This window comes from Osmerus eperlanus, chromosome 3 (assembly GCF_963692335.1).
Source record: "Osmerus eperlanus chromosome 3, fOsmEpe2.1, whole genome shotgun sequence".
Classification (NCBI taxonomy): Eukaryota; Metazoa; Chordata; class Actinopteri; order Osmeriformes; family Osmeridae; genus Osmerus; species Osmerus eperlanus.
In genome coordinates, this window is record NC_085020.1 from 5,853,914 (window position 1) to 5,879,267 (window position 25,354).

Sequence of the window (25,354 nt, forward strand, 5' to 3'; positions counted from 1 at the left end):
TCATACTACTAGCTATACCATGTGAAATAATGTTTAACTTTGTACATGTTCAATTAGTAATAGAACAATAGAATCTCACTCAGGTTTTTCCATGTCCCGTGCCTTGCATCCCCCTTTGCGCGCATCAAAACGCTGACATCTGCAGTTTCTTTAAAGACTAAAACCGCCTAGAAAAGTCGACATGGTCCGTTGACCATTAGCTAGTTTTGCTAGTTTAACTTGTAGGGATGAAGAACAAACAAACCAGAAGAAAACCACTAGGCAGGAGAATTATCTAATGGCTAGCAAACTTGCCAAAGGAGATGGAATCACTCTATCTGTTGAGGTTAACGTATGTATCGTTATTTCATTTTTGAGAGGTAGGCTAAATTGTTGCATATACGTAGTCATGTGAATGTAAGCCTAGGCTACATAACTTTAATTTATTTTTCAAAACAAACAAGGCATGGCTTACATAATGTACAGTGAATGAGAAAGAGACCCGATGTAGTGAAGGGAATGAGAGATTGTAGGCTATAAGTTGGATCCCGAATACTTCAGTGGTCAGATCTCCATTCCTCTGAAACCTCTCCACAGCCCAGCAGAGGTGATCAGCCCGAGGTCCGAGAGGGCAGGGGTGTCCAGGAGAAGAGCCCTGAGTCTACGTGGCATGGCTTCAGGCAGAAGATTCGCTTTCTGGTGCCCTACCTCTGGCCCCTGGGCAGTGCCTTGCTGCAAGGGTTGGTGATGCTGTGCCTGGCCCTGCTAGCCACTGAGAGACTCATCAATGTGTTTGTACCCATCTACTCCAAGAACATAGGTGAGACTCAGAAGACTGTTCGTCTGCCTGTTTGCCCTCTTGGACAGGCCTCTTCTGGCTATATTACAGTAGGTATGACGCCAGTAGGTCTCCTTATGTATTTTACTTGGATTCTTTCAGTACTGCAAGTTACATTTTATATATGTATACATATATATATAATTTTTTTCATGGTGCTGTTGAAAGTAATAGACCAATGAATGCCTGTCATACTTCTTACAACAGGGGGCAGTGTAATCCAACATGTACTGAGGATAGGTTTTAACAAAATATTTGATGAAAGGACTCAAGGTTTCCAATGATCACCTTCTGATTATGTTATTTTACACACACCCACACACTTGTTTGATGTTGCACTTAAGATATGATGCTATGTTGCACTAGTTGGGATACTTTTATTGTTTCACCATACCTCATTCCTGAGAGGCTGTTATTTTGTACTGTACCTTGTTATTTTGTAATGTACCTGGGAAATACAGACCGTTTCTTAGCTTTTCTTAACCACCGAAACAATGTCTTTTCTGACAACTTTCTGTACTGTATATACGCACCATATAAATGTCCCCTATAAACGTGTCTGCTAAATTAATAAAGAGGAAATGTCAATATACACCTAACTTCAGCCCCTCAGCAAGGGGCTGAAGTTAGGTGTATATGTGAAACCACCCTTCACACCACTTCGTCAACTCCCACCTCTGTTCCCCACAGCCAACAAACTATTTTGTCTCCCTCAAAGGCACCAGCGCAAAACCATCCACTCTGTCTCTCTCCGAGTGTCTGTGTCTCCTCTTTGCTTTCCCTCTCTCCGGTTTCCCACCCCCTCCCCCTCCTGCCACTAGCTGTAACCAGCCACCCTGTTGAAGCTCTGGAAGCAGAGGGGAGAGACCAAGTCGCACCGTTCAAGGGACTTGTCTGCCGATTGGCTAGTCGCCGCTCAGGAACGACACGATAACAGTTGGGCATTTGGAGCCACATGAAAGTGGAGTGGGGAGAAAAGTGTTCTTTTGTGTGGCGAGGGGCGAGGTGGAGGGGTGGAGGGGTGGGAGAAGGGGCGGTTTGGAGAGGTCACTCACCCTGCCAGTCACGATTAGGGGGCATTAGGGGCTTTTAGTGGAGTTAACACGGTGGTACAAGGGAGGTTTTGTCTGCGGCCCCCATCGCCCCCGTGCCAGGGCTGAAAATCAGGACCCCCATATCCCCCACTCCCCTCCTCCCCGTCACATCCCCTCTCCCGCCCAGCTGCCCCCCCCCCCCCCCTCCCAGCCACCAAAAGGCAGAAAGGGGTGTATTTTCTCTCAGGGCATTTACACTCATTGTTTCTCTCTTTCTTTCACCATTTCTTCCCGTCTGATTCTCAGCATCCATTCGTAATGGTAATGAATGTGAATGAGTGCATGTGTGTGTGTGTGTCGTAAGGATAGTTTTCTGCCAGGTTGCTTTTGGCAGGATTTAGAGAGCTCTTATGTGACTTTGTCTTTGGAAGTCAACCTCAGAGATTTGAAGCTGGTATGGTACTTAGCTAGTTTAGCAGCAAGAACACTTTTTTTTAGAAGCTTGAAGTTAGTCATAAGGTAATTCCATATGACATTATAGGTCTCATCACTTTATTATTCTAATCAAATTCTCTTGTCTGACTTATTTAATTTGTTATCACTTCTACTGATATACTTGGGTGTGTGTGTTTCCTCAGTAAATGAGTTGACTTCAGGGAGCAGCTGGAGCTCATTGGCCACAACGGTGTGTGTTTACACTCTGCTGAAGTTCCTGCAGGGCGGAGGGGCAGGTAGACACACTCACGCTGACACTCTGACATCCCACAGACATCAGACTGAAATTATTCCACTCATATTCAATCACCAGTCCTTTTTCAACACTTCAATTTTCTCATCCTCAATCTCAACTTCTCGCCCCAACCCGCATCTGCCTACACACCCCTCTCATTTTCCCATCCCTCTCTCCCTCCTCCCATCCTCCTCTGCTCCGCCCAGGCGCGTCGGGGTTCGTCAGCAACCTGCGCTCCTTCCTGTGGGTGCGGGTGCAGCAGTACACCAGCAGGGTGGTCCAGGTGCGCCTGTTTGCCCACCTGCACGGCCTGTCGCTGCGCTGGCACCTGGAGCGCCACACCGGAGACGTCCTGCGGAGCGTGGACCGCGGCACGTCTTCCATCAACAACCTGCTCAGGTGAGACGCCGCCGGCCGCCACCACGACCAGCTAGCACGCCAGACTTTACCATACCGCTGAGATTCACGGGGTTTAGGTCAGTGTTTCGTGTTCAGTGCCTACAGTATTGGAACTAAAGTCTTCTCTGTTTCTTCTTCCTCTCCTTCTCTGTCTCCTCTTCCCTCCTCTCCTATCTTCTGTTTTCTTCTCCTCTTCCCTTCTCCAGCTATATCCTTTTCAGTATCCTGCCCACCATTGCTGACATCATCATTGCCATCATCTACTTTGTCTCTTACTTCAGTGTGTGGTTTGGTCTGATCGTCCTCATCTGCATGGTGCTCTACCTCAGTGAGTAAACTGATCGCTCAAACACAACCCCCCTACCAAACCCAACCGAGCCGTAAGCACTCCCTAAAAAACCCTTAAGCTACCCTGAACCCTAAGTGATGGCTGAGTGTGACTACTCATCCCACGTGTCTGCGGTTGTTCTTTCCTAGCCTGCACCATCTTGATCACTGAGTGGAGGACCAAGTACAGGCGCGCCATGAACACCCAGGACAACGCCGCCAAGTCCAAGGCTGTCGACTCTCTGCTCAACTTTGAGACGGTAAGAAAGACCTTTCTAGTACCGAAGCACTGCCTCATTAAAGAGCCAATATTTTTTTTTACTGGAAAACAATGTGCGGTTTGTAACTTGAGAATGTGCAACCCTTTATTCTAGGTGAAATATTACAATGCAGAGAACTATGAAGTGTGTTGCTTTGAGGAGGCTATTCTCAAATACCAGGTACAGTAAAGCAAGAAAAATGAAAAGAATTCCAGTGATCTGGTTCCTTTTGACTGCTGTTTGTGCTTCATGTGTGTGTGTGTGTGTGTGTGTGTGTGTGTGTGTGTGTGTGTGTGTGTGTGTGTGTGTGTGTGTGTGTGTGTTTGATGTGTATGTTGGTCTGCATGAATGTGTGTGTGTAGGAGAGTGAATGGAAGACCAATGCTTCCCTTGCCCTGCTTAACCAGACCCAGAACCTGATCATTGGCTGTGGTCTTCTGGCAGGCTCCCTGCTCTGTGCCCACCTTGTATCCCAGAAGACCTTTCAGGTACAACAAGACCCCTCCACCTGTCCTCTCACCTTCAGACTACTATCCACCTGCCCTCTGACCTTCAGACTACTATCCACCTGCCCTCTGACCTTCAGACTACTATCCACCTGCCCTCTCACCTTCAGACTACTATCCACCTGCCCTCTGACCTTCAGACTACTATCCACCTGCCCTCTGACCTTCAGACTACTATCCACCTGCCCTCTGACCTTCAGACTACTATCCACCTGCCCTCTCACCTTCAGACTACTATCCACCTGCCCTCTGACCTTCAGACTACTATCCACCTGCCCTCTGACCTTCAGACTACTATCCACCTGCCCTCTGACCTTCAGACTACTATCCACCTGCCCTCTCACCTTCAGACTACTATCCACCTGCCCTCTCACCTTCAGACTACTATCCACCTGCCCTCTGACCTTCAGACTACTATCCATCTGCCCTCTCACCTTCAGACTACTATCCACCTGCCCTCTGACCTTCAGACTACTATCCACCTGCCCTCTCACCTTCAGACTACTATCCACCTGCCCTCTGACCTTCAGACTACTATCCACCTGTCCTCTCACCTTCAGACTACTATCCACCTGCCCTCTGACCTTCAGACTACTATCCACCTGCCCTCTCACCTTCAGACTACTATCCACCTGCCCTCTGACCTTCAGACTACTATCCACCTGCCCTCTGACCTTCAGACTACTATCCACCTGCCCTCTGACCTTCAGACTACTATCCACCTGCCCTCTGACCTTCAGACTACTATCCACCTGCCCTCTGACCTTCAGACTACTATCCACCTGCCCTCTGACCTTCAGACTACTATCCACCTGCCCTCTGACCTTCAGACTACTATCCACCTGTCCTCTCACCTTCAGACTACTATCCACCTGCCCTCTCACCTTCAGACTACTATCCACCTGCCCTCTGACCTTCAGACTACTATCCACCTGCCCTCTGACCTTCAGACTACTATCCACCTGCCCTCTGACCTTCAGACTACTATCCACCTGCCCTCTGACCTTCAGACTACTATCCACCTGTCCTATTACCTTTAAACTACCATCCACATGTCCTCCTTAATCCATCTTCTCTCCTCTCTATCTCGAAACTCTGGCGATAGTATGCTAAAGATTGCATTTCAAAATTGTTCATAATTGGCTAATGATCAGGTTGGAGACTACGTCCTCTTTGGAACCTACATCATTCAACTGTATACTCCGCTCAACTGGTTTGGGACCTATTACAGGTGAAACATGCAGCATGCAATCCCAGCAAACTCTCTGTAATGCTAATGTTTTACAGTCATGTCTGTATGTAACTGTCTGCTTCCTTCCTTAGACTGATCCAGAGTTCCTTTATTGACATGGAGAACATGTTTAAGCTCCTAACAGAGGAGAAGGAGGTGAGAGGAGGTCCTGGAGAATGTCAGGTTCCACTCAGGGTTCTTTTTCAGCTGCTGAAAAGCAACTTCATGAGTATTAAAGCTGGGGTCAGTTAGTCAACAGTCAGAGGTGTGTTACTGTAGCTGTCTTGGGTCACTGTGTATGTGAGAGTGTGTGCATGCGCACGTGTGTTATTGTGAGTGTGTGTGTGTGTGTGTGTCTGGCGCTTGTGGAAGGCCTGGCCTCTCTGTGGGAAAGCTCTCCCTGCCTCGGTCACCCTGCTCCTAGCGGAGGGCTCAGCATTCAAAGCCTCTCCAGATCCCCTTGATATGGTAATAGCCAAATGAATATAAACAAAGCCATTATTTGATGTTGAGATTTCTTTTTTTGATTTGTCTTGGGAAGCTGTAACCGTTCTTTAGCAGGCTCTGGGACCCTGCGTAGGAGGGAGGGGAGGGGGTCATTTAGTCGAGGGAAACCTTTTTTTTTTTTTTTTCATGTGGTGGCTGTAAGGTGGTTGTTAATATGCCTGTTGTGCTGCTCTCTGTGTAAACCCTGAGAGACCACCGCTTCACTCACTTCTCACTCACACGTTCTCAGGTACACGTCTTGGTCTCGTGCAAAGACACACTCTCTCACATTGTGTGTGTGTGTGTGTGTGTGCGGTGTCCAGGTGAAGGACGATGTGGACGCCGCAGAGTTGGTGCTGACCTCCGGCCAGGTGGACTTCGACAGAGTGTGTTTCAGCTACTCTGAAGGGTGGGCTAGCGCCAATGATGTCACAGACTCTGACTGCAGCTGCTGCCATTTAGACGCGTTAACCAAAAGTCTGGTCCTGGACTTGCTCTGGTGTGTCCTCCCTGTAGAGCTAGCCTGTTCTCTGAAGCGGTCTTGTATGTGTGTGTCAGCAGGAGTCTGATTCTCCATGACGTCTCCTTCACTGTTCTGCCTGGTCAGACTCTGGCTCTGGTATGTACAATACAAGCTGAACACCCCAGGGAATCACCGTAAAAATTTTTTTTAAAAAAAAACTTCACTGAAGCTTGTAAACAACATTTGTTCAATAGACATTTTTCTCTCACTCTTGTGTGTGTGTGTTCATGTGTGTGTGTGTGTGCGCTCGTTATGTGTGTGTTTGTGTGTGTGTGTGTTTATGTGTGTATGTGCGTGTGTGTTTATGTGTGTGTGTGCGTGCAGGTTGGCCAGTCAGGGTCGGGTAAAAGCACTATCCTTCGTCTGCTCTTTCGCTTCTACGACCTTCAGGCAGGAAGTATCCACATCGATGGTCAGGACATCTCTAAGGTGAGTGAGCTCACTGAGGCTAGACAGACACACACATGCACATGCTCACCCAGAGGTGGCCTGGCCAGCAGACTGAATAACAGATGTACTTCACTCTGTAAAGATAAAGATAGTAACCATGAGAGAGTGACTCTAAACTGTGTACCGTTTCAACCTCTCTCTCTCTCTCTCTCTCTCTCTGTTGGATATACTAGTAAAGCCAACTATAAATATGTATTTATATGCACAGTATATGGATGTAATTACAGACATGCCAAAGCTGTGATTGCACACATACACACACACACGCACACACACACACACACACACACACACACAGATGAACTGGACCAATCTGCCTCAGTGTCTCTCTCATCACCAAGTCAAGCTGCCCCATGTGAATAAAACATCCTGAAAGCCTTGTGAATAATGAATCTATAACTTGGGCAGCCAGCCACCCGCTTTTATTCTGACGTGTTGGTCCGACTCTGAACCCATTTGCACGAGCGTGGTCTCTGCGGAGCTGTGGTGAGCTCAGCACCAGGGAAGCGCCAGTCTCTCTACCCTGGGTCTTAGAGAGTATGTTTGGTGCAGTGGTGCTCGTCTCTGTACCCAATGCTAGATGTCCTATGCTAATCCCTCTACTTCATGTTAGCCTTCACTTATGCAGGTCGAGCTGGCTGCGCTGAAACGTCTTTTCAGTAGAGACCTAGGTGGTAGGCAGGAATGCGTTTAGTTGATTGATTTGACTTCTTTTTGGCTGAATACCCATAGAGGTGCTATTGATCTTTAGGAAAGTCTTCCCTTGTTGGCCGGGTAGTGCTGTAGCAATAGCAGCTCTCGCTGTGGCATGTTCAGTGATGTGGTGAAACTGTTGCCGTTGGACCAGGTTTCAGGGCCAGGTGTGTGGAGGGTTTTGGGCCCCGATGGTGCGGTTGCGGAGTGTGTAATAAGCTGTACTTAGTGCTTAAGGGGAAATTGTAAACATGTTTACAAACGAGTGGGGACAGTTGTTTACAGAGACACACCTGTCGGTGAGGGATTAGAGACCTGAACGCTATGAGTTCTAATTACACCACAGGAGAGCGCTTTAATTACACGGACACACACACGAACACCTACACACCATCTCACAAGACTCACACGCACGTTGTTTCACACGGACACTCACGCTATCTCACACACACACGCACTATCTCGCACGGACACACACACACACACGCACTGCCTCACGGACACACACAGTGTCTCACATGAACACACACACTCACTTGGACATGTTAGAGAAAGAGCTCCGTTCGCACAGGCGGATGGATGCCAGGGTGTTGGCTTTCTATCTCAAGATTTATGGCTTAGTTTGTAAACGGATCCATCTCTCTGTCTCCATCTCCCTGTCTCCATCCCTGAACTCTACTTGTGTGTCTGTGAGACCTAAATAGCGTTTACCCTGGAGTCGGTGATAATTGCCCATATGTGAAGCTGTGGTTTTTTGTTTGTGTGTGTGTGTGTGTGTTTGTGTGCTGAGTGCGTGTCAGAAAGAAAGGAAGTGAAGGATTATTTGGTGTTGGGTAGTGTTGACAGGTTTTTCAAAGGCGAGGATGACGGTTGCATGTGTCCATGTGAATATATAGAGAGAGAGAAGGAAAGAGGGGGGGGAGGTGAGAAATAAAGGGAGGAATGAGAGTATTGCTCTATTCATAGCCTGTCCACATGTTCCAGGGGCAGAACTCCAGATTCAGCTCCCCCATAAAACCCTTGACAGTTGGACACCATGAGAGATACATTCCCAGTACCAGAAAGACTGAAGGTCTGTCACAGGCCTGACGCCAGGGGTGAAGGGTTCCCACCATATTAAATAACAATCAATACTCTGTCTAGTTGTGTCCACCGGAGCAGGGTATGATTGTTTTCTGCTCTTTGCTCTTCGGAACTCAATTTAGATCCTTGTTCCTGCCCTGCAAAAGTAATGAGTACCTGGGTAAAGTTCCTAGTTACGGGGGAAGGTTCCTGGGGTGGTACTTACATGCATTGAGAAAATGATCTAAGATCAGTAATACAGTGTTAATAATAGTTGTGTCTGGCCATACTAGAAAGGAAGTAAGTAAGAAGTGAAATATGGTCTTTCCTGGTTGACCACCCGGTCAACTCTGATCAAAGACACCCCCTATTTGCGGTCAAGAGGTTAGTGCTACCACTTACATTCCACTCATTACCCCAAACCTAAAGGCAAGGGGTCGAATATCCCAGCAGTTTCTTCTTATCCTGCTGTCCCTCTCTCAGTTGTCTCTGGAGAGCCGGACTTTATCCTTCTGTTTTTAGACAACAAAGGAATGAGGCTGGCATTCATCTTATCTTAGAATGTCTTTACTGGAAGACAGAGAACAGCAGGGCCAGTCCGGGGATGAAAGGGGGCAATCTGCACGTGGAGGGTCTAGAGATGAGAGGAGAGGGAGGAGATGAGTAGAGAGGGAGGAGAGAAGGAGGAGAGGAGAGGGAAAGAGGGGAGAGGAGGAGAACAGAAGGGAGAAAAGAGGAGTAGAGGGGGGAGTAGACGAAGATTAAAGAGGAAAAGAGGGGAGAGGAGAGGGTAGGACTGGGGAGAGGGAACGAGAAGAGGGAAAGGAAAGGAGGGGTGGACTGGGACTGTAGCAACACATCTGTCAGCTCCTCTGTCGGCAGCTCATTTCCCATGGAAGCCCCTCCTTCCTGGGCTGTAATGGACCGGGATGGTTGCGGCTGGCCGCGTCTCTTTGATGCCTGTCCTGTCACCTGGGGCTGGGCTCATTCTTCTACCGGTCAGTGATTCAGCCTGGCACGCTGCACTGTTGACGCCTGCGAGTCTGTGTTTGGAGAGAGGAAGCTGATGTGTAACAGGACACTGCGGCCCCAGCTGTCCAGGCAGGAACACAGAGGTGAAAACAATACAGGATGAGTGAGGAGGGGCAAGACCACAGTGTTCTGTGAACATGGCTCTGGGCAAGGCCCTTCCCAGTGTACTCCTGGTGCAGAGATCATGTCCTCACCCCCAGTAAGCCCCAGTCAACAGCTCAGGTGTCTGACCAGACAGAACAAACTATTCTGAGCATAGTGAAGTTGGTATAGTTAACTACATGTATGTATGTGACTGATTGGAACTTAGAAGTAATTAGTATGAGTCTATTGAGGCAAAGCCTTAATGTGTAAGCTGATGGTTTGGTCCCTGTGTCCTCTGAGATCATCCTTCCTTCCGTCCATAACCCTCCAAAGAGGAAGAGGGTTGGGGGGTAAAATAACTGAGGGACTGATGCCTTGTAACAAGGCCCTTAGATAAAAGGAGCGTGAAGTATTTAACATTTCATGTCAGAGAAACTCCGAGGGTCATAAAGATTTTTTTTTCAAAGGCATAACAAGGGGCCTTTTGATGGTGGAGTATCAAAGTTGTTTTGCCAGTGTGCCGAAGGAGGCGGCCTGCTGAGGCTCATTGATCTAGTGAGCGGCGAGCGCCGAGGAGCCTGAGGAAAAGGGCGCAGGCAGCCAGGCTCACTAACAGCTGACGGACCACATGTTCTCCTCAGCAGCACATGTGGCAGTGCTCTCAATGCACTGCTAGGCTAGGCTAGAATATGCTAAGCTAAACTAAGCTAGGCTAGGATATGCCAGGCTAAGCTAAGCTAGGCTAGGCTAGGTTGGGCTACACCAACACATTCCAAGACATCAATGAGGACATTTTGTCATGTTAGCCATTGTTAACAGTTCATGGCACTGCATGTCTAGCATCTTGCAAACCTTAGGCTAGTGTGGGCTGCAGGAAGTAGTATTAGCCTGAAAACAAACATAAACCAGACCACAAAAAAGCTGTGGGTAAGCTCTGGTTGTGTTACCATGGGTTTGACAACCACAGTTTAGGAGAAAGTGTGTTTAATTACAGGGGAATTGTGAATGGAAAAGATGATGGGGAATGTTACTACCAGTCCACAGCTGTATGTTAGTCAGACTGTAGATGCTGATATGGGGTCATTATTAGCCTGACTCACTTATTTGTGTTGTATAAATGCTGAGTCTTAATCTTCGTCATCTCCAATGTTATTTACGTTCCCTTTGTGACGGTGTTGTCTTATATTGCTAGCATGTGTAACATAGTGGGGAGCAGAACTAGGACCTGAACATGTGGCGGGTTCTCTCTGAATCCGTGACTTGCCTTTAGCTCAGCAGGCGAACACTGTAGATATTGGTAGACCCACCATACTGTAGGTAATGACCTCAACCTGTATATATGGAAAGTGTTTAATGGAGCCTGAGGTTTGGCTCTATTTAGGTCTTAGGACTGACTAGTGGTGGTTGTGGAGTGTGGAGTTCATATAACAGCCCTGTGAAGTGTTAAGCAGAGCAGGCTGTGAAGGTTTCGTGTAAACAAGATGTTATTCCTACATTTGGTCCAGGTTAGGCACACATGGATAGTTAGCGGCTCACAGGAGCCGGTGGGTGCCTTGTGAGTAAACGGTTGCAGCCCCAGTGCGCCAGTCACATGTTGCCACGCAGGGAAACTATCAGAGGAACCCAGGCATGGATAGAATTTGCTGTGGATGGAGTTTCGTGTTGTCCGTATCAGAATTTCATACGTTTCCTTTCATTCATCAGACTCCAACCTTCTGTGACAAACGCACTATAAGTGGACCGCGTCTGCTAATGTAACAAGGCAACGTTTCCAAATCAATGTCATGTTCCATCAATCTCTTGCACACCCTTTCATTCCCCCCGTCCTTCATCTCTCTCTCTCCTTCTCCTTTTTTTCCTCTTTTCTCGTCTCTACCAGCAGACGCATTTGATCTGCGGTTTCTCTGTCTGCTTTGTCCAGACCAGAACGGGATAAATACGAAAACACAATAAAAATGTAATTAAGGGAAACTGAAAGATAACCCGCCAAGAAAGGCTTCCAGGAAATGAGAGCAGTATTGTGGTGGTTTCAGTGTGAAGTTTTGATGGATTCCAGCTCCAACTGAACCTAGAAGTCATTGTGACTGTTACACTCACAGAACATCAACTTGATAATCTCTCCAGTCAGAGCCCCCTGTATAAGTCATGTTTATTTGTTTATTTCTCAATCCATCTTGGAAGAAGTTGAAAGAGAGTTGTAGTCATCCACTTGTGTGCACTTCACATTCTAGAATTGGGATTGCCAGACACTAAAGGACAACAGCAACGACATCCCTTCCAAAAGCACAAGATGTGATCATTGTCATCCAGAGTGATGTCATTTCCTGTGTGTGGCGTAGCAGCAGACTGAGCTAGGCTCACCAGATGGGCCGGTGGAGATGCTGTGACTTCAGCTTTAGTCCTGTATCATATGGCAGCAGTGAGTTTCTCCCTAGTCGCTCAGCCTGTGGATGCACCAAGCAGGGGGACTGTAAAAGTGTGGAATTAAAGTAAAACACAAGGTTGGGGAGGGGGGGGGGGATTTAGATCAAATGTTTTGAAAGGTTAGAAAAATATTTTCAACAAAAGGTTTTGAAGTTTAAAAAAGAATCTACAAAAAGTTTGGAAAAAATATTTGCCATTTCTTTTCAAAAATATGTTTGCATCATTGATGAGGACTTGATGAAAAACTCTACTGTACTTTATTGTTCTCTTCTCTGCTTTACTATACTCTGTTTTAGGGTTCTCTGTTCTCCTCTCTCCTCTCCTTTCACTGTGTGTGAATAACAGTTTTTGGGAAAAAAGTTTTGAAAGGTTGACAAATATATATTTTTGAAAGTTTTGAAAGGTTACAAAAATATTTTTGAAAAAAAGTTTCAAAAGGTTGAAAATATTGCGATATACTGTATATATATATAATATCACTGTATTGCTTTATAAATGGCCAGACTGTAATATACAGGGGGGGAACCACTTTCCTCTGGCCTCCAGGGAAATCTGTTCCCCCTGTGTTGTCAGTGTAAAAGACTGGTGTATTGATCAAACTTGAAACATCAGACCTGCGGAGGATTTCAGATCCTCTCAAAGGCACGCTCCCCCCCAAGGCTCTCCCCGACTTACCTCTTGGAGATTCTCGGTTCAGTCATCATCCACCACAACTCCACCTTGTTGGTTGTAGCTGTTATCATCGGCAGACATCTATGGCTAATGACATATTGACTGTGGGGCCGTAGTAGCCTTGTTGGGTTTTTCAAATAAATACAGCTGCCCAATCAATACAGCTGATAAGAACCATTTTTTTCCTGTGTGACCATGACCAGGTTGAGCAGCATGGTAAAACCCATCCCTGACATCCATCCTGGCTAGAGAGGGATGTGCTAACCTCAGCTAGCTGGATCAGACTGGGAGAGTCTGGACAGCAATCATGCAATGGAGGCCAGAACAGTGATGAATGGTTGGATTAGAGTTAGACCAATCAACACTGATGAATCCGGTTTTTGTCGGGGTCTAGAAGACAGACATTTTCAGGGATAGGATTTTTGTGGTCTGAAGGAAGTTATTGTTAATTCGGCTATAAATGTAATATCTATACATGGAAGTATGTGTGACTGTGAGAAGCTTGGAGCTAGAAGTATGGAACTGGAGAAATGTGTCCTTTCACCACAGAGTAATGGTGGATGAAGACTGAGAAGGAGATGAGAGACAACAACTCAGACCACATGTTTAATGGCCCATCTCAACAACCCAGGCATCTAAATTCATATATAAAAATATAAGACAATAATAGGAATAAATATCTGTGTGAATGCGTGTCTTATGTGTTTGTGTCAGAGTGAGACCCTCAGTACTGTACAACACGTGTCCCATATTTCCATATTCTGTTCTAGATTATGTTGCATTTGATCATGCAATACGGTATCCATTTAGGACCTCAGTCTCTCTGACTGACTGACGATGATGTCAGTCATACAAGCCAGCATAGACAGAGTGCATCTGCCTGAAACTTAATGCCCAGCCCCAGCCCTTCTCCCAGCCCTTGAAGTCAGTTGGCACTACCCCGCAGAGTCTGCCAACCTTTGGATCTCAACAGGGGGGCTACCTGAGCAGCCCTCTCTACCATCCCCTTCCAAAAACAGTTCAACATGGGGAGATCGCCATGCAGCCCCAATAATTGGTTCTTTCAGATCTTCAGAGAAGAGGGCTCTTCCTTTACCCCCTGTGCACCTGGCTCTCTAGAGCTTTTCAAAGTACAGAGATGGGAAGAGAGAGAGAGAGAGAGAGAGAGAGAGAGAGAGAGAGAGAGAGAGAGGGGGGGGGGGGGCGGGGTCTGAGGTGTTGATTTGTTGCTATGAGAGAACACTAGGAATACAGCAGCAAACTGAATGGAAAAGCTGCGTTCACTCACACAAAGACACAGATGTACATACTCAATAGGGCCATATGGCATATCTGTCATAAAGGTTTTGACCCTCCCCCCTGCCTGCTCCCCTCCCCCGGTCCAGGTGAGCCAGTCGTCTCTTCGCTCCTACATCGGTGTGGTTCCTCAGGACACGGTTCTCTTCAACGACACCATCGGCAACAACATACGCTACGGGCGCGTCACCGCAAGCAAACAGGAAGTGGAGGACGCGGCCCTCGCCGCTGACATCCACGACAAGATCCTGACTCTGCCTGAGGGTGAGACACCACCGTGATGAGGATGATGAGGATGATGAGGATGATGACTGTTAACCTTGCCCCTCCAGGCTACGAGACTCAGGTAGGGGAGAGAGGTCTGAAGCTGAGCGGGGGGGAGAAACAGAGAGTGGCTATCGCCCGCACCATCCTCAAAGACCCCCGGATCATCCTACTGGACGAGGTTAGAGACCGGACAGAGGGCTTCTCGAGTTGTGGGTTTATTTACAGTCTTGCCTCAGGAGTTCCACGTCTTTCAATTGTCTTCACCTCCACGTTCCCCTGCCCCCCACCTCAGGCCACCTCCGCCCTGGACACCCAGACGGAGCGCAACATCCAGGCCTCTCTAGCCACCGTGTGCTCCAACCGGACCACCATCGTGGTGGCTCACAGGTGATTCTGCCGGCCTGCATGGGAGGAGGGATGAGAGGGTCACCACTGTGTCTGTGTGGCTCTGGCTGGAGACGGACCAGGGTTTCCAGTGAGGTCATACCTTTAGAGACGCCACCTGGAGTGACAACAGTAGAGGGAGATGCATCCATGCTGATATCTCTTGTCCGACAGAAGGAACTGGGCTTGTGTGTCTGTCTCCAGGGCATTACGCCATAGAAGGCGCAGACTAGCTCTCTTTAGAAGCTCCAAAGCCCTGACTGATCCAGCAGATATCCATCTATTGACAGAGTTTTCAATAGAGCCATCTGTGGAAGGTCTGGGCCACTGATTAAATTGATTACGGCATCCTTAAAACCCTCAAACCAATGTCTTCAAAGTGACTGTGTCCCAAAGTGGAGTTGGCTTTGAAAAGGCACGTGTCTATATTTATTGAAGCTCACCTCCCCCGGAGCCAACATGAATACACTTACGACAGAGGTTTCTATGAAATACGGAAAACAGACATGCAAATATTGAATTGTGCTGGGGTGTAGGAAGTCAGACCATCGAGGTTTTACTTTCCAGTGGATGTTTTAATCAACACACAGAACTTGTAAGAGAGAGCATTAATATTTAATGGTAATTCACTCCAGTTCACATAGAGTTCCTAACAAGGAACATGTGTGCGTGTGTGTGTTTGTGTGTGTGTCTGCTAGTCATTACACAGGAATGATTATGTATTACAGCTTTTACGAGACAACTCAACACACTTGACATCCACACAGCCAACTCTTCAAGTTCCCTCTTCTGCACTCTCTCTTTCTTCACTATCCCTTCTGTCTTTTTTCCTCTCCTCCTTATTCTCATCACCATCCATCTCCCACCCCCTTCTTATTTCACCTCTCCTTGCTGTCTCTCTTTCTTTTAACCTTAACACTCCTTCTCACTTCAAGACCCTCTTTTCTGGTTTAATGATATCTTTGTTTCACTTCTTTCCTCCTTTCTTCCCTGTGTGTCTTCCTCCTGTCGTTCCTTTGCGTCTGAGCGTTGTAAACAGACAGGGATCAGAGCGCTCTACTTTGATCCTGCTCTGATGCTGATACTGTGGGGCAACTTTGATCTGAGACAGGGCAATCAATACAGTCACCCTGCCTTGTTTCAAGATGAAGGGGACTGTGTGGTGTGTGTGTGTGTGTGTGTGTGTGTGTGTGTGTGTGTGTGTGTGTGTGTGTGTGTGTGTGTGTGTGTGTGCATGGGTGCATGTTTCTTTGGGTATCTGTGTGCGTCCATGCATGTGTGTGTGCATTCTGACACCACTTGAAGGGCATCCATGTGCGATATCACCTAAATACCCTTCCATAATTCCGCCAACCATGTTTGTGTCCTATTTCAGATTGTCCACCATTGTTGGCTGTGACCAGATCCTGGTAGTGGATGAGGGCCGTATTGCAGAGAGAGGGAGGTGAGTCGGGCCAGACTGAGGCAGTAAACCCGGCAGCTCAGCCATGCCCGGGGAGCCCTCACAGAGGCACCCTGGTCTGCATGGGAACCAGGCGCTGGCTGGAGGGAGAGTGGGTGTCTGAGTGCTGCAGTTCTCTTATCTCCAGATCAGTAGTGACCTCCGTGTGTGTGTGTGTGTGTGTGTGTGTGAGAGAGAGAGCGAGAGAGAGAGAGAGAGAGGGGGAGAGAGAGAGAGAGAGGGGGAGAGAGAGAGAGGGGGAGAGAGAGAGAGAGAGAGAGAGAGAGAGAGAGAGAGAGAGAGAGAGAGAGAGAGAGAGAGAGAGAGAGAGAGAGAGAGAGAGAGAGAGAAAGGGGTGTCTGACTTCTCAGCTCCTATATCAAAGGCAGCACGGCCCAGAGTTTGAGTGTTGTTTCCTGTGGATGAGCCAGGTAAATGGGCCAGAGCTATTAGTGAGGGAGCGGCCACCTCAGGGCAGTTAGAGAGACGACTGGGCCAGAGATGGGACTGGGTAGGGGTCTGCCTGGTCACAGGGAACACACACATCATATCTGGATGAAGACACACACCTGCAGGCACGGGGATGTAACCCCACACCCAGGACCATTCAACTCTGACTGACACTGTGATGTAAACACACACACAGACATTTTAACCTGAAGGGACCCCAGCTCAGGATACACACACACACACACACACACAGGAAAAGAGGGTTCTAGATGAGGGGGAGGTGGGTGGAAGTGGAATTTGGTGAGGGGATAGTGCCTTCAGAAGGAAGGCATCAATTGAACTGAACCACCTTGTCCTGGGCTTGTCTGCCCCAACAGGTGTTGCACAGCTCTTTTTACTTATTCATACTTGAAAGCCTTGAAGTTAGGGAAGTTTAGAGTGTTTGGGGCTGAGTGTCCCAGGGTCAACAGAGAGGAGAGGCGTTCCTGGTGTGATGTTCCATTTTTGGGACAGCTTGTCTCAGACTGGCTCCTGGCCTGATACAAACACCACTTTAATGGCGTCTCAATGTCCACTCATAGCTGAGATAACTTCCACCTCGGCTATGTTTGAACATAACTAAGAGGTGGCATTGAGAAGTCTTCTACTGCCTGGGGTTTTTCTTCGTGTTTAAAGGAGCTACCAATGTTAAGAACATCTCTTTCCCTCCCCCATCTCTCCTTCCTCCCTCTCTGTCTGTAGACATGAGGAGCTGCTGGCCCAGGGAGGGTTGTATGCAGCCATGTGGCTGAAACAACAGAACTCAGAGACAGACACACAAACTGACCAGAGATGACCCCAGCCATGCCCTCAAGCTTCTTGTACATATCTTCAAACTGTGTTTCGAGGCACATCTCCGTGTGTAAAAAAGACACAGATCCAAAATCATCACTGTGTCTACTGTTTTATTTATCACAACATCGTCCAGTTCTGAAACACTTACATAGTCGACCATCATTAAAGTACGTGGCAATAAATACAAACATACCTACTGTATGTACAAAAGTTAATTTATTTCCCAATATGTACATCTGCTTACACAAGTTATGATTTAAAATACACAGAAAGCAGGATTATTTCAATCCTATTGCCATCAAACCTAATCATTCATTGAGCAGTACAAGACAAACATATTTACAGAGTAGAACATGTAATTGTTCTGGCCTATACAAAACCTTTTTTCTTGTTCTTGTTTCTTCTCAACACAAAGTATTGTTGCATTATTGTGAAGGGATAACGAAAAGAACCATGAAGGGGAAGGGGTGGGGGGAGGGTTTGGAATGCTTCTCACATCGGCAGCAAGGAAGGTCAGAGCTTCTTAAGTGATGGAGCTTGTGTGTGTGTGTGTGTGTGTGTGTGCTGAAGGTGTGTCTGTCAGCACTGGAGTGAAATCTCTGGCCTCTGGTCTGACTGACTGCTCCGGTGCCAGGGCTGTGGTGAGGAGGCCTGTCTGAGAGCGCGTCAGAGACACCAGTGTAGCTGAGGGCAGTACTCGGTGCCTCATCATTAAACCATAGGCCTAGGGCCTCGCTGCGTTAGCTGGCTAAGCCGATGGCCGTTCGGGGAGGAGACTGGAGATTTGTCCTGAAATGTTAAAGTGGCCGTGAGGTGTGGGGCGGAGTGGCGTTGTCAGCGTGAGTACTGACCCCCAGCAGAGAGCGGTCCGCAGAGCGCCCGTGTCCCCCGGATGAACCCCGCGTTCTTACCGGAGCGCAAACGGACACCCCCCTCAGGACGACTGTCACAGTCACCGACGTTCCAGTGGCAACGCAGGAGGTCAGAGTGAGGACATCTAACACACACTCACACGTTTTGGTCTTACATCAACACACCCACCCTCTCCTCTCCTATCTAAAAACACTTAGGGGCTGTGCACATTTACTGTATGAGTGTTGGGTTTATGACTGAGGCTATGCAAGGAATTGGAACGCTTTACTAGTATCTGTTGGGGTTGGTAGAATGAAGAGACAGACTGGGATATACAGTAAACCAACTTTTTAACCAACTCACAAAAAGTCAACAAAGGCATCTACAGTCGTTTGTTCTGTGCCAGAGCACGTGTGGTATGCAGTGCGTTGGTTTGTGTTAGTGTGTGTGTCATGTGTGTGTGTTTCTGTCTGTGCGTGCGTGTGTGTGTTTAAGATCTTAGTTCTTCCTATCCAGGGGTCTTCCCCGGCGGTTCTGGTACCAGAGGGCGGTGGGCAGGTTCTGACAGCCCATGTACTCTCTCCTCATCTCTGCCTCTGTCAGGGGGGGAGTGGCGTTGCATGGAGCCCCCGCCAAGGTCACGTTTAGTAGGCTGGCTGTAGAATCCAGAATGAGAGGCATTCCAATCCCCTGAGAGAAATGACAGGAGGAGAAAGACATTTAAGGATACTGACAGTTTATTTTATTATGTCCATGTACAGTGTTGCATGGTCCGATAAATAATTGGAATCTTAACATACTGAGATGGTTTACATTATACATTCCTATGCAGCCTTATATAGCCTGAAGAGTGGCAATGTATCTCTTTGCCAGCTTATAAGGCCCTCCTCAGATTCCTAGTTTCACGCACCTTGTTGAGGTGGTCTATGACGCACTGAGCCGGGTGAAGGGAGGCCCAGTACTTGGCCATGTCTTCCCTGGGCAGGCTGTTGAGAAGGACCACATTGAGATGCTTCAGGGACCCCCGCAGTCTCTTACTGAGGACTCCACTGTAGCTCTGCTCCACGAAGAGCAGCACCCTGCTGGCCTTGCAGCCTGCCAGGTCAGCCAGCAGCTCCCCCACAGAGTAACGCTCCTTCAGGTCTGCCTGGGGGTGGGAAGGGGAGGGGGGGGGGGGGTACACAACCAGGAGTCAATACTAAGTCCCATTCACACCAAATAAACTTCACTGTGAGAAGAGAGATGCACTGTGTATGTGTGGTAGTTACGTTGTGCGGACCAAGATGTTGATTATTCACACTCATCCACAGTGTTCTTATTCTATCTGTGCTGCTGTTATACACGCTGCAAGACTTGACTGTCGTGATGTGGAAGGGAGAGGGTGTTGTCAGTGTGGAGGGTGTGCTGTGGTATTGTCTTAACAGGCTGGAGGAGCCCGAATACATCAATATGGAGAGCAGCCCCCCTCTCCTTTCTGTCCGGTGGTCCACAGCGATCATGTGTGGTCTTTGTCTCTGGGGAGGACTCCTTTGTCCCTGTCTCAGCCAGCTCCCCTCTGCCTTCTTGGCCTTTTGGGCCTGTCTTACCTGTCTGACTACTAGCCTGTCTACCAGCCCACTTGCCAATCTGCTTGTCTGTTTGCCGAGTGCCCCGGCCTGCCTGCCTGCCTCTCTGTCTGTCTGTGTGTCTGGGGATCAGGTTCTAGTCCCAGTCTCAGGGGAGTCTGAGTCTCTCTATTGTCACAGAGGGCAGGGGGATTACTGTTCAGTCCAGCCACTCTGTCTCTGCAGCCCTCCCAGCATATGGCCTGGATTACTTTGACCTGTACCCCATGAGAGGTCGGAAGGGAAGGACAGGCCGCGAGAGAGAAATGTGGGATTGTGGGACATAGACCGAACAGAAGGGGAAAGATGAGTGCTGTTGAGAGAAGGGAGCGGCGTTGTTATTAAACAAAGGTGTGTTCCAGGCTGGGCGCATTAGCACAGAGATGAAAGAGAGTATGGGGAGGCGGGTGGGAGGTCTCCTCTACAGATCCTGAGAGGGTGAGGATGTGTGTTTGTCTGCAAGTGAAATTGCAGGCTTAAGGAGGCTCTGGCTGTCCTTTCTCCATGCCTTTGTCACTAAGCCCCCTCCTCGGCCCCCTCGACTGTAAACAATGCTGAAATGTTCGGGGCTCCTGAGCAGTGATGCAGGGGGATGCTGGGGCGGAGTTGGAGTTTGCTGTGGGCTTATCCGGAATGTCAGATGTACACAACGACAGGGGTGGCGGATTTCTTTCTCACACACACACATCCACCCCTCACACACACACATCCACCCCTCACACACACACATCCACCCCTCACACACCATATTAGGAGCCAGATCAGCACGCTGGAGGGTCTGGAAGATTGACACCAAAGGAGGAAGCATTCCTCTCGCCATCAATAGAAGGGATGGGCAGCTATGAGGGGTTCGGGGCTGAGGTATTTACTCCAGTCATGTGGTGGAAACGCCTGCTTGTTCCTCCAGGGATTGGGCGCCAGCCCCTTTGAAGTGGAGAAGGGGGCTAGTTTATATGGGACACACTGGACCCATTAGCACCCAGATAAGATGAGAGTCCCTGCATTCCTCAGCTTCCTCCACCTCAACTTCCTACTACCACACACACACCAATGGATGTCTGTGTGTAAATAGAATGGTGTGTGTGTGTGTATATGATCTACTCACGATGCCATTGTAGTTGCCGTCCCAGAGCAGCATGGTGCCATCGTTGCGGGTGGGGCTGTTGAGGTAGAGGACCAGGGTGTCAGCGCAGTGCTGCTTACGACAGATGTAGGAGATGTGGTTCCTCATCACCCCCTTCTCCGTGGCGGGATACGCCCCCTCAGCCTCCTCCACTGCACACACGGGACGTGGACGGGTGCGGTGTTAGCGGCATGATACCAGGTTAGATATACTGTAGGTGTATGGGTTTGGGTAAATGCTGGAGGTGGACGGCTAGCTCGTCTGGATCATGTGCTGCCTCACCTGGCAGCTGTCCGTTCCCAGCGAAGAAGGTCTTGATGTGGTCCTTGTGGAAGCCGTTGGCCCTCAGCATCCTGTAGAACAGCTGCAGGTTCTGGGCATGGCGCTGGTACGTGATCTGCTCCTGCCAGCCACCTGCACACACACACACACAGACAGACATTAAAAGAGTGGTCCAAGCATAGGAAAAAGAATCAGGGTTTTGAATCACATGGTGGCAGGTGTACCTGATAGCAGCACCGCATGGTCGCAAGTCTGATACAGGCGGCAGGAAAGGTGAGTGGCCAGGGGCTGCTGGTGGCAGCGACGGGTGTTCTTGTTTAGCTCACAGCTGGACACTGGCAGGTTGGGGCTGGTGAGCGGCAGAGGCTGGGGACAGCGGGCAAAGTCTGGGTGGTCTGGGGGAGGGGGAAAGGGAAACATGACTGTAACTTACAAACTTCACTTGGCGTCAATGAGGAAATCTTTGATCTGTATTGGAACTGCTCTGCACATGGCCAGCCACCATGGTAGATGATGAGCCACGGGCTGTCAACACCACAGCATGCTTACATCGCTACTTTACGGTGGGGTGTTGACAGACATTTGCTGTAGTGCTTCACAAACATCCAGACACAATAAGTGCCATGCAGAGCAGTGAAATAGTATTTCAATTCGAAAGTACTCAACACTGAGTAGCAGTGTACCATTATATCCTTGAATAGTAGTACACAGAATGTTGTTCATGTACTCACCTACGCAGCGCAGCCTCTGGGTGCGGTTGGCGTCCCTCACCCCCACCACCAGAGGCAGGAAGTGGACCTCACAGAGCCCCGCGCTGCGCTCCACCCGGCCCGGCTGAGGTAGGCTGGTACGGTGGGTCCGCACGTTCCCCATCAGCCTGTCGCTGGCGGTCTGCCGGCGCTTCAGCTGGTTCTGACAGCGGCTCTTCAGAGCCAGGGTGAGGCACTCCTCACCTACAACACACACACATACCAAACACTCTTATTTTACTAGTTAGTGAGACCAAACAGAATGGATACTCGTGAGGAGACCCATAAGGAGACTCGCTCAAGTTATGTCTTCCCGTGTGTGTGTTCCCTTTAACTAGACAAAGCTGTGGAACTGATATTAATTTCCTGTCATGAGACAAAAGTGACAGAGATGTGAGAGAGGTTTACCAGTCATGTGAGATGAATACTCACAGTGAGCAGTACGCTGGTGTGTGTGTGTTTGTGTGTGAGAGAGAGACTTAGATAACGAGAGGTTAAGAATGAATGCATGAGAGACAGACACAAATGATGTGTGCCTGTTTCATGATTTTTACAATGTGTCTCATTCTTTTCATCTATAAAACATAGCCCATGATGTTTTAATGGAGGAAACAGAACGACAGCGTGCAGCAGAAGCTTCTCGTTCCATTTGACTACAGATATCATGGATGTGGCTCAGTCAGTGCCCTTGAGTGGAGCGTGTTGTCATGTAAATGCTAGTGGCTGACAAATTTGCAGAAATATGAAGTACCATCGTCTTTATCCCTCTTTCAATCAACTGATCAAACCACTTCAAGCCACAACTGAACATTTCCTTTGCCCACAAAAGCTTTGAGAGGATGGAGCAATGCAAAGAAGCAGCTTTCATGTTCTCCTCTGCGGTAGCTAATTTCCCTGCTCCCATTATATTGAATACAGAGAAACCTGAGTGAGTTTCAAATGTGGTAAAAATAGACGTTTTTTCCCTTTCTCTGCAATTTCTCCCGCTTAACTTCAGATGAGGTGGTCAAGCCTGGACACACGCAAACTTTCAAAACATTTCCAGACGAAGCCCTAACGTGACTGAACTAAACTCCAAATAATCCTCTCCTCCCCTCAAGCCTACATGTGGCCTCCTCCTTCTCTTTCTCCATTTTCGTCTTCTTCCTTCATCCGTCCTGCACTTCGGTCGGGACCCCACATCTCCAAACTATGGTCTACTCTCATCCAGCAGCTTATTATCAATGCACTCATCAATATGTGTCAATATAAAAGGTGTTGACTGCATAACTATTCACAACTATAGCTGTGAAGTTGTTGTCTCATCATGCTGTGAGCCTGAATGTTGTGTACCTCTTCTCTCTCTTATAGACTAGGGATCCGAGACAGGACACAGGACAGGGGATGGGAAGTGAAGAGGGTCAGTTGAGAGTAGAGTTATTTGTCAAAGTGCATCAGCAGGATGAAGGCAGCTGGGGGCTGAAAAGGCCATTTTGAGGGTACTGCACCTCAGTGTGAGGACATGAAATACACGCACACACACCTATACACACACTCTGGATAAATTATTGACTGGTCTGATTGTGAATGCATGACTACTGGTTCAACCATGCGTCTGGTATCCCAGCAGGGAGTCAGGACCTGGCATCGGCACACAGCTCTGAGAACACTGCTTACAAACACACACTGACACACCTCACGGACTCCATAGACACACACACACAATGGACACAGCCACCATGCACACTCACTCACGCACACTATGCCAAACCATATCTTTTTATTGCTCTCTCACACTTTCTCACAAAAACTGAAATAAAGAATCAACCACACACATACCGTTTCAGGATCTCCCTTGCTTACACACACACACACACACACACACACACACACACACTGTTATACACTGCCCAATCTTGGTATCACAGTACTTGAACCTCTACGGTTCAGACTGTATTGTTAAGATAATAAAACTCTAACTTGTCATCAGTTGCCTTAAGTCTTCTCTGTGTGAATTAGACTATTATTAAACACTTTCGTGAAAAGATTTTACTGACCATCAAATATCTAATTATTATCACTGACTCCTTTGACTGTCTATTTGGTTAAGGGTTACTGTTACATATTTTGAGTGTGTCCGTTTCAATCACTTACCTAAATAAATGCCTTCCATATGCGCACACTTTTTCTTGGTGGTGTTTAAGTCTACATAGAAAAGGACTACGGGATGCCCAAAACTCTCTCCCGGACTTGGATCTATAACCAGCACCGCATCATGCGCAGTCGATCCAGGGAAAAAATCCTGATTACGCCGGCTGTCCTCCAAAACCGAAGTTATGCCATAGCCGCTTTGTTTTGATGGCGTCATCCCTGTGGAATATGAATCTGGAAGAATAGCGAGAACTTTCTCAGAGTTTGGCTCTGAGACGTATACCGCCACCGCACTGAGCTGGAGGTGAGACAGCCGCTTGCACTCTCCCTCGGACATGGAGGAGACCCTGCGGCAAAGGTTCAACTTCAGGTACTGAAAGCCCGTCTTCACCCACTTATCCAAACGACCAAATTTGACCTGAGAGCCACAGCAATCGCCGATAAATAGAACCAAAATTACAAAAAATACTCGACTCGAAAGAATCCTCATATTTGTGCTCCAAGATGCTTGCCTTGGCGGGACAATTTAGTTACGCACTTAAGTTTTAGGAGAAAAAAAAAACTTTCCCTGCTTAGACTGTAAGTCAGAACAAAAATGTACACGTTTATTATAGACATCAACGTTCTCAAAGCACAGACTCGACTGCTCTTGACTGTCTTATCAAACTGTCTTCATTAAAAGGGGACTTCAAAAGGGGTCAGAGCAGCATCCAGATGGAGAGTAATCTGCAACAGTGACTCCATCCCACTGGCTCTGACATGCGGGAGGGGGAGGGGGAGTGGGTGGGGTAGAGACGAGAGTGTGGGGCAGGGAGGCCGAGCAGAGTGACATTCAAGAGGATACAGGGCCGAGGTCTGTCATTGCGGTGCCCAGTAGAAGCGTGTATGACTTCTGCCCACTTTGCTGAACACAGAGAGGGCAGTGCTTTTGAACATACAGTGCATTATTCATGATTCACATGATTCAAGTATACCCTCTTTTCAACATGTGTGTGTGAGTGAGAGGGAAAGAGTGGGATGGAAGGGGGGAGAGATTCAAAACATAGCTCCATATCCAACAGGTGGAAGGCTTTTGTGGTGGGAAAACATGAAACCGGTTAAGCATGGATGGTGCCATCCAGTGGTAATAACACAAATAACGTAATCATCACATTCCCAACCGTGTGTGGTAGCATATTATATTATTGTATTTTTTGTAATTTATTTTACTTA

General features: G+C 48.2%; 2 protein-coding genes across 3 annotated transcripts; one reads left to right on the plus strand and one right to left on the minus strand.

Annotated features, from left to right (window-relative positions):
• Nucleotides 1-17,595, plus strand: abcb6b (ATP-binding cassette, sub-family B (MDR/TAP), member 6b). 2 transcript variants are annotated; one of them, XM_062456756.1, is made up of 18 exons: nucleotides 1-331; nucleotides 577-799; nucleotides 2,490-2,582; nucleotides 2,788-2,980; nucleotides 3,187-3,308; nucleotides 3,458-3,567; nucleotides 3,682-3,747; nucleotides 3,930-4,055; nucleotides 5,228-5,304; nucleotides 5,397-5,460; nucleotides 6,114-6,199; nucleotides 6,307-6,409; nucleotides 6,638-6,742; nucleotides 14,116-14,290; nucleotides 14,359-14,471; nucleotides 14,586-14,680; nucleotides 16,053-16,121; nucleotides 17,310-17,595. In XM_062456756.1, the coding sequence occupies exons 1-18, from the start codon at nucleotides 278-280 to the stop codon at nucleotides 17,401-17,403; spliced, it is 1,968 nt and encodes a 655-aa protein (XP_062312740.1). In that variant the 5' UTR covers nucleotides 1-277; the 3' UTR covers nucleotides 17,404-17,595. The 2 variants fall into 2 exon arrangements, with proteins under 2 accessions (XP_062312740.1, XP_062312741.1); XM_062456757.1 differs by having other exon boundaries at nucleotides 6,352-6,409.
• On the minus strand, nucleotides 17,496-24,863 carry si:ch211-67e16.11 (uncharacterized). The gene is made up of 7 exons (XM_062456758.1): nucleotides 24,146-24,863; nucleotides 21,995-22,216; nucleotides 21,488-21,658; nucleotides 21,264-21,395; nucleotides 20,964-21,133; nucleotides 19,165-19,401; nucleotides 17,496-18,944 (listed from the first exon to the last, which is right to left on the minus strand). The coding sequence occupies exons 1-7, from the start codon at nucleotides 24,630-24,632 to the stop codon at nucleotides 18,753-18,755; spliced, it is 1,611 nt and encodes a 536-aa protein (XP_062312742.1). The 5' UTR covers nucleotides 24,633-24,863; the 3' UTR covers nucleotides 17,496-18,752.
• Between the last annotated feature and the right edge of the window lie 491 nt (nucleotides 24,864-25,354).

What these genes read in the sequence shown, in the direction of transcription:
- abcb6b (XM_062456756.1), top strand. Translation starts at nt 278, where the DNA reads ATGGCTAGCAAACTTGCCAAAGGAGATGGAATCACTCTATCTGTTGAG. An exon ending in GGATCATCCTACTGGACGAG is followed by an intron (nt 14,472 to 14,585) that starts GTTAGAGACCGG and finishes CCCCCACCTCAG; the next exon opens with GCCACCTCCGCCCTGGACAC. An exon ending in CGTATTGCAGAGAGAGGGAG is followed by an intron (nt 16,122 to 17,309) that starts GTGAGTCGGGCC and finishes CTCTGTCTGTAG; the next exon opens with ACATGAGGAGCTGCTGGCCC.
- si:ch211-67e16.11 (XM_062456758.1), bottom strand. Translation starts at nt 24,632, where the DNA reads ATGAGGATTCTTTCGAGTCGAGTATTTTTTGTAATTTTGGTTCTATTT. An exon ending in TGGGAACGGACAGCTGCCAG is followed by an intron (nt 21,134 to 21,263) that starts GTGAGGCAGCAC and finishes CCGTGTGTGCAG; the next exon opens with TGGAGGAGGCTGAGGGGGCG. An exon ending in TCATAGACCACCTCAACAAG is followed by an intron (nt 18,945 to 19,164) that starts GTGCGTGAAACT and finishes CATTTCTCTCAG; the next exon opens with GGGATTGGAATGCCTCTCAT.